Below are 11,487 nucleotides of genomic sequence, written 5' to 3' on the forward strand. Positions count from 1 at the left end.
ATTTGGGTTTTAAGGAACTAGGGTTTTCGAATTGGAGTTCTAGAAGGGCACGGCTATATGATGCTGTTAAGGCACCCCCAGGGCTCCTAAGGGGGTTGAGTTAGGGTCCTAGATAGGTTTTGGGAAGGCTAATGTGAAGGCTAATGTGAAGGCTAGGGCGGAAACATGAAAATGAGGTGCATGATGGTTAGTAGAGAGCGAGTTTAGGGCTGTGCTTGCATGGGCTGTAGAGCTGGTCTAGGAAGGGTCTAACTAGACTCGGTCAAGGTCCCAGGAGGGTTAGCCAAGGTCTAGTTAGGTCGACTAGGGTCTGGACCTGATGGTTAATGGCTAGATTTGAAGGAATTCGTGGGATGTTAAAGTTAAGGTGAAGAGTTTTTGTGCAGAAGATTTCAGTAGTTGTTTAAGCTTTTCTATGGGTTCTAAATGACATGATTTGGGATGCATATGACATGGTTAGGTGTTAATAAGCTATGGTTCAAGTTTGGTAAGGTTTGGTTATGTTATGAGTCGATTTGGGTTAAAATCGAGATGTACGTCTAAGTTGTAAAAACGAATTGAGAAATTAGTCGAGAAGCTTAAGTTACGTCTAAGAAATATTTATGGGTATATTTTAAGGTGTCATGTTAAGTTTTGATGGATTTGGGCCGTCGTTTGAGGTCTGAGGATAAATTGGAAAGTTAGGGTTTCAGGAGCAAAACAATTATTTTACACTTGAAAAATGTTATACGTCCTAGATGTACCATGAATGCTGCAATGCATGTTAAAATGTTTATTTAAAATATTTATGGAATTTTATGATGAAATGTTAATCCTAAAAGACATGTTGCATGCTTGGTTTAAAAGAAAAATGATTTATATGCATGAATTTTCTATAAGTAATGGAAATATGAAAGGTTGAAGCAGGATGAATTGATTGTCATTAATACGATGATACGAAGATAAGCATACAATGATATGTAAGGCCAATGCTCAGTTGACGAGTGAGAGTGTCGCTAATGTCTCCGCTCCCGGTACTGTGGTAATACGTAGATGAATCGATCGACCTACAGCTAATACGAAAGTCACAATTGAGGATCTGAATTCAATAAAAACAAAAACATATACGTACATGATGAAAGGAAATATGATATGATGAAAGGAAAAATGTTTAAGTTTATGTTTATGAAAAGTTATTTTCCTAAACATATTTTCACTGTTACTTGTGGATGTATATGTATTACTTGCTATCATTATTAAGGTTTGTTGAGTCACCTAGACTCACTAGGTGTGATCAATGCAGGTGAGCATGATATTGATGGAGGAATTAATGGTTGAACTAGCTGGACTGATAGTGCACATAACCCGAAGGACCGTCGCTAGTTTTCTGCGGAAAAAAATTACGTTTATGATTTAAGTTTACTTTAACGATTTTATGACTTATGATGTCTTGAGTGATTTTGAGAGAGTTTAATAGTTTATGCTTTATTTTGAAAATGATAGTTTTAGGTTTTGGTTGACGGTTATGATTTTACGTTTTGAATTAAGTTCTTTTGGATTTTCAAATAATAGGTTGGTTGGTTTATTTTAAATTCTTTTGGGTTTTCAAATAATATGTTGATTGGTTTATTTTAAATGGTGCAAAGTACTTTAAAAATATGTTTATTTATACTTTTCGGCCGAGTGCTTAAGTGGAAATTTTTTTAATATATTTTAAAAAAACGAGTAATTGACGTTTCATTTATAGCTAAACAATTGTCATTTTAAAAAAATATAGAACAATTAATTGATGGAAAAAATATTACTTTTTAACATGTTGGATTTTTTGGGATGACAATATGTATATAAAGTTTTGTTTATGAGAAATTTGAAAATGTTTAGAAGGATTATAACAGGATAGAAACAAGAAACTAACAATTAATTTCGGGGTTATAAAGAATTAATCAAAGAAGTAGAACTATATACTCAATATCATGTTCTAAAAAGCTCGAAGTGCGTCAAAGCATGGATCTCAAGCTCCAAGTTTTTAAAGATTAACCGAAATTAATACGAACCTTCATAGAAAACATTTTAAATTTTTACTATAATTTTTTTCCTCGTTCAATAATCCTCACAAAGCTTGATAAATCCATCCATTTTAGACTCAAAGCAACCCCAAGTTCACTATTGATTCAACAACACACTTTTAGGCACATTGAATTCCCTAACAAGCAATTTTGTCTCAAATTGGATAAAACTTGAACCTTGAAACCGGAGAGAACCTACACCTACTTAGGAAATTACAATAGTGCCACTCACTAGGGCAGATTTCTTTCGTGAGTTCACTTGCTCCCTCCACACTTTCATTTCCAAATTCAAAGATCCGGCCCGAATATGGCGTTGGCGTTCGATGAATTTGGCCGGCCGTTCATCATACTGAGGGAGCAGGATCAGAAGACCAGGTTGCGAGGCATCGATGCGCAGAAATCGAACATTGCCTCCGGTAAAGCGGTAGCTCGGATACTACGAACCTCGCTCGGACCCAAAGGCATGGATAAGATGCTCCAGAGTCCCGATGGTGACGTCACTATCAGTAAGTGTGCTGTTCTTGTGTTGATATTTGGCGATATTATGTCCATGTTTGGTGGTAACGGCTTGTCGATTTTTTTAGTAGATTTCCTTCTGGTTACTGGCAAAGTTTGAGTTTATAGTCCGTACTGTTTTTTTCTGTATTCCTGTTGTGCTGGTTAGTGGAGCTCAGTGATGAACTGTTATGTCATTTGAGTGTTTTTAACGCGAAAAAAATTGATCTGGGAATTGGTTTAGGCGTCATATGTGCGACTGTGAATATATGTGCAACGTTATTTGCTTAATTTATCGATATTTGTTAAATCAGAGTGTGGTATTTTATAATTAGGGTTTAAGGGGAGTTTTTTCGATTGTACTGTGCATTTGAGGGCCCTTGGAGTACTCTATATTTTCCATGTGCTAGGAAAATTGATTAAAGTACTAATCTTATTTATACCACAATAGCAATCTCAGTTTTTGATAGTGCACTTGGATTGGTGTTTTTGCCGTGTTATAACTAGAAACATGCTACATCTAAATGTTTTACGCGATACTTTGGAATTACTGAATGGGCGTCTCCTTCCATATTAAATGGAGATGTAGAAAGGGAACAAGAATGCCAGTCACTCTTATTACGATTAGGAAAAATCTAAAATTGAAATTCTTCCATGATTTAGTTTTTGAACATGTGATGTAAACTGAGAATTTTTGGATAAAAAGTGCTCAATTTTTTTTACTGTATGATGTAGCAAATGACGGTGCGACAATCTTGGAGCAGATGGACGTTGATAATCAAATTGCTAAGCTGATGGTTGAATTGTCACGAAGTCAAGACTACGAGATTGGTGACGGAACAACTGGAGTTGTGGTCATGGCTGGTGCCCTTCTAGAACAAGCTGAGAAACTATTGGAGCGTGGAATACATCCTATACGAATTGCAGAAGGATATGAAATGGCTTCAAGGATTGCTTTTGAACATTTGGAGCATATTGCCCATAAATTTGAATTCAGTGCGACACATGTAGAACCTCTTGTTCAAACTTGTATGACAACTTTATCCTCCAAGATGTAAGTGCCATTTGTTATACCAAATCTCGGAATGCGGATCATACTTCTTTATGAGTATGTCTTACAGAGTTCTTGGTGTTTCGATGCTTCATTATCTTCCAATCTCACGTTATCCGTGCTTTCCAGGTGTTTATTTGTCCGTATATTCCAAACTTTTTGATACAGCTCTGTATGACAGGAAGTTTTACTTATCATACTTGATGTTAGTATCAATCATGAAGCTAAGATTGTTTTGAGTTCCTAGATGTATTTTATGTCCGTTCACGTTCATTCTAGTAATTAACTACTGGTATCTATGAGCCATGGTGTATCTTACAATTTACTCAAGTGTTTCACTTTGATCCCTATTGTCGTTTTTCACATTTTTCTGAATTTTCTTTGATTTTTGTATACTTCAAGTTCTTTTGAAATCTCAAGCGTGCGATAACATTGTCAAGAGAAAGTTAATTTTAGTATCAACAATTTTTCGCCATTGCAACCTTTTAGATGATTAAATTCATAATTTTTGTGTATATTGTTTTTGTTTCTTTTAGTTTGTGCTTTTACTTGACATTTTATGGGATTTTGGGAAGCGGGTGGTGGGGTTGGTGTAGAGTATTTGAAATTTAACCCTCGATTTATTATTATTTTCTGGTGTAGCTATGGTGCAAGTATCTAATGCTTCTGCATTATTTATGTTGTATCATTTCCAACTTTGCTTTGCAGTGTGAATAGGTGCAAGCGTAGCTTGGCAGAGATTGCTGTTAAAGCAGTTCTCGCTGTTGCTGATTTAGAGAGGAAGGATGTCAATCTAGACTTGATCAAAGTGGAGGGAAAAGTTGGTGGAAAGTTGGAGGACACTGAATTAGTTTATGGGATCATTGTGGACAAAGATATGAGTCACCCTCAGATGCCAAAACAAATTGAAGATGCAAAAATTGCCATTTTGACGTGCCCCTTTGAGCCTCCTAAGCCAAAGACTAAGCATAAGGTTGATATTGACAGTGTGGAAAAATTCCAAACATTACGTCATCAAGAGCAAAAATATTTTGATGATATGGTTCAAAAATGCAAGGTAACCTGACTATGTTCGGTTAATTTGGGATTGTTTGATGAATATGTGGAGTTGAGGTCATTGGAAGTAGCTAATGTATGGGATTTCTCTATGTTTGTATATAAAGAGAATGTTGTCCTGCATTTTGGATAAGGACTGGGGACACACTACCTGATTATCCCCTCCCTCCCTCCTTTCCTTTTTATTTTGTTGGACTGAGTAAGTGAAAATAAAGCATGACCTACCTTGATGGAACTCACTTGATTGCAGGATGTTGGAGCTACCTTGGTCATTTGCCAATGGGGTTTCGATGATGAGGCAAACCACTTATTAATGAACAGAAATTTACCTGCTGTCAGATGGGTTGGTGGTGTAGAGTTAGAATTAATTGCCATAGCAACAGGTTTGTTTCAGTTTTGCTGTTCTTCTAGTTCGAAGTTGATTTTTGTCATATTGTGATTCATAATTGCCAACGTTTCTTGACTTTGGCGCAGGTGGGAGAATTGTGCCAAGGTTTCAGGAATTGACACCAGAGAAACTAGGCACAGTAATTGCTTCTACCTGTCTCTTTATTCTTTATTTTGACAACACCTGTAAGGTCCTCGGTTTGCAAGCTATTGCATCTCATTTCTCTATACTTATCTTCCAATTGATTATCATGGCAGGCTGGTTTGGTCCGAGAAAAAGCGTTTGGCACCACCAAAGATCGGATGATCTACATTGAGCACTGCGCAAATTCTAGGGCTGTAACCATATTTATCCGTGGTGGTGGGTTGTTTTTTCCTCTTTTATTGATTCTTTCTTTTTTGCTATCTGCTCTATATCTTTTATGTCAATACTGTTGTGTAAGTTATTGTTTTTCACCTTTATTTAGTTTAGCTACTTTTAGTCAGTATTAGTTCAGAAATCGAGATGATATATTTTTTCTTTATGCTGTATTAGGTAATAAGATGATGATAGAGGAAACAAAACGCAGTATTCATGATGCATTGTGTGTTGCACGGAATCTGATTCGTAACAATTCCATTGTGTATGGTGGTGGATCTGCTGAGATTTCTTGTTCAATTGCCGTGGAAGCTGCTGCTGACAAATACCCCGGAGTTGAGCAGGTGAGTTGTAGAAGTTAGCATTAAGTCTTTTTGTTTCACGTTACTTTCATCGTTTAAGCTGAAATTTTACACGTTGGGTTCTCCAGTATGCCATAAGAGCATTTGCAGATGCATTAGATGCTGTCCCCATGGCACTGGCAGAAAACAGTGGTCTACAGCCTATAGAAACATTATCGGCTGTCAAATCTCAGCAAATCAAGGTAATGTTGACCATCCCCTATTGGGGTTTTTCCTTTTCTTTTGTACGTGGTGACTGAGCACCCCCGTACCCAAATTAGTCAATGAGTCATTTGCGTGCAAAGTAATTTATGAAGTACTTCCCGCAGGAGAACAACGACTATTGTGGCATCGATTGCAATGATGTTGGCACCAACGATATGCTAGAACAAAACGTATTTGAGACTCTCATCGGAAAACAACAGCAGATTCTCCTAGCCACTCAAGTTGTCAAGATGATCCTAAAAATTGATGATGTCATCTCGCCGTCTGATTATTGATTTTATTTGTCAAGGTACTTAATGCCACAATTTTGCTGTCTGTATGGTTGGTCATCACTGGTATACCAGTGTTTCCTGAATGGTTAGTATTTACCATTACATTCATTATTCAGTCGCTCTTGTGTTGAATTTTACTGAAGTTAGATGGATCGTTTTGTGCCAGTCTGGAGAATCTGCCTCAAGATTGTTATGAAATTCTCAAGTTTCTTTTCCCTAAATATGCTACATGATGATGCATGTTATAGCACATTATTTTGAGCGACAACCTTCACTGTGCTTCGTGTTTTTTAGGACAACTTTATATTCAAGGTATCGGTGGTACCAATTCAGACTCGATGGATCTGTCCACTACATGCTTGGAGGCTGTCGTTTTCTGTCTACCGTGTTTGCGTAGGAAGATATTCTCAATTTTTTTTTGTCAAATATTATTATCCAGTTTTTAGTAAAACTATATCTCATTTAGAATCGGAAAATCTGCACTTTACACCATTTAAAAAACACCATAAATCTGTCAAATAAACTTTTCAGTTTAAAATTTACCAAAATAAGATGAATTGCCACCTTAGGTCACTGGTTCTTTGCTAGAGAACTGGTGAATATTAAAATTTCCGCGATTGCATTGCAAGGCTGAAAGGATTAGCAAATTTTATAGCTTACGAAATTCAAGCCGTACACTGATTCATACAATCAAGCTCGTGTCGCAAAAAGGTATAGATAACAAAATTTAAAGCCCGACAACATTAAGTTAGCACTTGGATAATATATTTGAAATTGAAAAAATATTAAATGTGTATATAAATAAAAAAATATATTTATCGAAGTTTAAAATCAAATAAAATTTAATACTACTAAAATAATATTTTTAGCAAAATTAAAAATTCAAATAATCATATATATATATAATCAAAATAAAAATTTAAAAATATATTCAAAATTTTTTAAAAAGGATGAAATGGTTCGACCAGTTTGTCCAAGAAAAGGGATTTGGATTTTTCCAGCTGGTCTGATTCTAAAAACACTGCTTGAATTATTGTATTTGATTTAAAGAATGATTTGGTGGATGAATTTTAAATGATAATTATCTTGTAAATTCTTCACAATTACCGTTAAAACTGTATAATTTGATGTGTAGTATATTTGAAATCTACTTCAATTTTGTTCTTCTAGCAAATCAAGAAATTTGAAATTATAGGCTTTAAAATCCATCGATCCAAGTAAACCTAAACAAATACGAGTATGCGACTGTCTTTTGCATGAAAAATCAAGGAATAATAAAAAATATATTGATCTTTTCCTGAAATGGGACAATGTATTATGGATTCGTGTTTAAAAGGTCATTGGGAGGGGGATATTCCATTCATACGAAGCTTGGATTGCTCTTGATCCTACTGTTAAATGGAGACAACTTATATGCTATAATGTATCGGATCACTTTATTCATCTCATATACTACGGTCTGCGCACGCTGACACATCAATCACATGTATATATTATTACTTTACTTACAGTAAATGTCAAGGGAGGCTCGAATTCTTGTATCTTGATATCCTATTAATGGCTAGGTGGGCAAACCCTGTGCCTGTGCCACCTCCATGTTGTCATAAATAAAGGGTAGGTGGTTTACATTTATGGCTCCTTGGATCCCTTCCAACTCGTAAACATCCTTCCGATAACTCATACATTGATCGGATATTTGTCTCATGTCTTATGATTAAACGCATGCCGGTAATCAGGGATGGAACATAAGAATAGTGAGTCCACCCTGTTTACATGTTAAGAGAGAATTACATGGCACTGTGTTAGATTAAGGGATAGTTGAGGAGTACTGTGTTAGATTAAGGGACTAGTTGAGGAGTAAAGACAATATGGCTTTTAACTTTCTCTAGTTCTGAGAACCAGATCTGAGGTACATTGAAGTTTCATGGAAATTTTGTCAAATGTGCAGTTACTGATTGATGGGAATTCAATCCACAAATTTTAACATGGTCCTTCTGAAGTTGTGATGTGGCCCAAGTGCTTTTTAGCTTTTGCCTTTTGTTCAGTTGATTATTGACCACTCATTCTCCATGTGAGGGAGACCCCCTTGTGTGTCAAAAACTGTTCCTTTGACTAATAATTTCTTGAATAATAATTTTATGCGAGATTGGAACCATATAGTTCACAACAGTACGGAGAAAGATGTGATGTTTCAGGGATTTGTAACTTTTAGTTTAGTTCTTTACGTAATAAATTTTTGGTTCTGCCATTGTCTCAGAGTTTTTAACATGGAAACTATATGAGTCAGATGCATGATTAGCGGACCAATGAAACCTTTTAAATTCGATTAAATTTAACATTTTCTGGGTCTTGTACTGTTGGTTTTGCGATTGCAGTCGGATCAGGTCTCACGACGTTACGATAGCGTTTTGATTTGGCAAATACTGATAGACATGGTGTAGCTAAGACTAAACCTCGATAAGTGCCAAGATTTTTCTGCGTGACAAAAACCAAGATATGGTTTGAGTTATCCACAGATGATTTGAGAGTTGTTACGTCAATATTGGAAAAAAATATTAAATTGGAATCCGGAACACAAAGAACTTGATTTCTCATAATGAAATATTTCATTGATAAAGCCCCATGATCAACTCGCCAGTCCTTGTTTAGACTTTGGGCTTACATTTACACAAGATATTATATACTTTCTTAAATGTTTGTCATTTTGAAGGGGACAGGCTGAGGTTTTCACAATCGGTAGTTAAGTAACCGAAACTGATACATCTTTGAAATTCAATTAATAGGCCAAATTCTGAATTCCCATTTGTTTTAAGGGGCTTTCTTCCGGACACAGGACTGAAGGCGGCTAGCATCGTTTGCCTTTCTTGCAGCTGAGTGCCCCGGCTCCGTCGGTCATCGAGCTCACCAAGGACGATGGTCTGGCACTCAAGCTAGACGCTTTGGCGTAATTAGACGAGGCACCAGCACCAGATTGAATGAAGAATGCACCATTTAGCATAAGGTCTCCTTCTGATCTCCAATTCCAGTGCTTCCATTTGCTTTCGGGTGCATCCTCGTGTTTGGTCACCTGAAAATTTAAATTTTAGGCCGTTTTTAAGCAGTGCCGACTCAGGAATTTTAGGTGAAGGGCGACTTTTTTAAAATTGTTACCTCTTTATTTTCCACACTGTCTGGTGCAAGAAATCTATTGCCTTGGCTGTTTATTGTAGGATCTGCACTGCCACCAATTGCATACATTTCCCAATGTGTATAGTCATTATTCACCACATGAAAATACCCATGCCTGCATCTGCAAAACATGGCAACACAATCCTAAACTTTAGGCCCGAACCAAAATTTTCGACAGCCTATGATTGTTTAAGAAATACATGTCTCACAACTATATATAAACAGAAAATCGCCCTGTTATATACCTTGGCATCCTCTGCACGAGCCCTTCTCCGAAGTGGTTGAAGGCAATGGTTACTTGCATGTTCTTATCTTGTGTATAACTATCACTATGCCCCAAAAGCATGACCTTATCATGATGAGTCAAGTAATTATTCGACAACGTGATAGCCGTGGAGCCGTGGATGGCATCGATCAGGCCATCTCGACAATTAGACAACGAGCAATGGTCGACCCAAACATGGCTCCCCCCGAATATCGACACACCATCTCCATCGGACACGGTCCTATATCCATAATGCTCCGGTGAATCCCTCACATACGCATTCCCCCCTCGCTTGCAATCATGTATATTCAATCCATGTATGATGATGTTTGTTACAAATTGTATGGTAATGCATGGTCCTCCAGCTATGTGCACACTAGCGCCCCTTCCATCAATGGTTTTGAATGAGTTTAACATGAGTTCTTGCTTGAGTTTGATCACCATGTCACGGGCGAAAATGATCCACAATGGCTCGTTTTGGATGACACCATAGCGTAAAGTTCCTGGTTTTGGATTCACTGCATTATCCCCCGAGTCCGTGACTACGTAAATCTTGCCATCTCTGCCACCAATAGAGTGTTTTCCGAACCCGATGGCGCAGTCCGCGAGACGCTGTCGGTGCTTTTCCCAGTCGGGATCACAACGCCAGCAGTCGTCCATCGGGTTACCCGTGCTGCATGAGAGAAATCCCAAGTTCCTTCTTGATATATTGATTTTCCTGCAAAATGCACACACTTCGTTACAATAAATTCATGTCATTATCCCAGAAAATCTGGAAAAAAAAAAACAAACAAACAAACATAAGCAAGCCAAAGTTAAAATATCTTAAATCATCATGTTCAACTAAATTCGAGAATTCAAGAATGTGTTTGGGCCATACTCATTGACTTCTTGGACAACTATTTCAGGATCTTGAACTGGTGAAGATAATATGGAAGCTGCATTCAATAATAATATAATAAAGAAAAGTGGGATTTTCATGTTTGGTGAAAAATGGTGGGAAATTTGGAAAATAAGGAAGCCTATGTGTAGGTAGGATTTATATATAGGGAGTGAATATAGATTTGAAGAATTTAATAAAGGCCCTACTTTCTCTGTATCATTTGAAATTTTCCATCTTTCCATGTGGATATGATTCAGTACATACAAATATAATAAATCGAGTTATCAATTAAATTCTTGTGTAAATTCCCTTTTATGAAGATATATAATTTGCCATATTTAGATGTTTTTTTGGACGGATCAATTATTGTTCTCTAACAATCTTCCCATCGATAATTGCATCTAACTTTACAGAATCGAACACATGATTTTAACTCAAATAACAAATTCACTAACAACTTTGATGTATTTTTTAGCAAGAATTATGACGTACCTATTTAAAATAACGTTTGATAATTATTTATTTTAAAGTTCAAATATTTCAAGAATGATATCTTCTACTTTATCAATAAATTAGTATTTTTTTATTAAATTAAATTAAATTCATCTTGTCATTTCACTGCTCAAAAAGTCGCACAAAAATCAATTTTGTGCTTGTGCATTTAGAGAACAATTTGAAATTTTCAACTTATTCATTTAAGACATCCATGTGCCAACATTTTTTTAGGTAACTAGCAACATTTTAAGTAAATGTGGCATGTGAAATTCATTTGATTCACTCTAGCTAGACTGGGATTAAATCAAATTCTATATGATAATAAAGGATTCCTATTAAATATTTGAATAGAGTAACAATAAATAGTTTTGATTCGAATAAGATTTAAACCATGAATTGTAAACTACTACAACATCGAGTGGAGTTAAAATCTGAAATGATTATCA

At 36.2% G+C, this 11,487-nt stretch overlaps 2 protein-coding genes across 3 annotated transcripts; one reads left to right on the top strand and one right to left on the bottom strand.

The window, feature by feature from the left end:
* Positions 1-2,243: 2,243 nt before the first annotated feature.
* LOC142532910 (T-complex protein 1 subunit epsilon) lies at positions 2,244-6,445 on the top strand. 2 transcript variants are annotated; one of them, XR_012816636.1, is made up of 10 exons: positions 2,244-2,551; positions 3,276-3,594; positions 4,300-4,648; positions 4,898-5,030; positions 5,122-5,174; positions 5,293-5,395; positions 5,570-5,736; positions 5,823-5,936; positions 6,063-6,315; positions 6,397-6,445. XR_012816636.1 is itself a non-coding variant. In XM_075639457.1 (9 exons), exons 1-9 carry the CDS (start codon positions 2,353-2,355, stop codon positions 6,231-6,233), a joined length of 1,608 nt encoding a protein of 535 aa, XP_075495572.1. In that variant the 5' UTR covers positions 2,244-2,352; the 3' UTR covers positions 6,234-6,445. The 2 variants fall into 2 exon arrangements, 1 of the variants encoding a protein (XP_075495572.1); XM_075639457.1 differs by having other exon boundaries at positions 6,063-6,445.
* Positions 6,446-8,482: 2,037 nt separating this feature from the next.
* Positions 8,483-10,674, bottom strand: LOC142532153 (putative pectate lyase 5). The gene is made up of 4 exons (XM_075638407.1): positions 10,544-10,674; positions 9,644-10,381; positions 9,381-9,519; positions 8,483-9,297 (listed from the first exon to the last, which is right to left on the bottom strand). The coding sequence occupies exons 1-4, from the start codon at positions 10,642-10,644 to the stop codon at positions 9,076-9,078; spliced, it is 1,200 nt and encodes a 399-aa protein (XP_075494522.1). The 5' UTR covers positions 10,645-10,674; the 3' UTR covers positions 8,483-9,075.
* Between the last annotated feature and the right edge of the window lie 813 nt (positions 10,675-11,487).

Source organism: Primulina tabacum, chromosome 18 (assembly GCF_025594145.1).
Source record: "Primulina tabacum isolate GXHZ01 chromosome 18, ASM2559414v2, whole genome shotgun sequence".
Classification (NCBI taxonomy): Eukaryota; Viridiplantae; Streptophyta; class Magnoliopsida; order Lamiales; family Gesneriaceae; genus Primulina; species Primulina tabacum.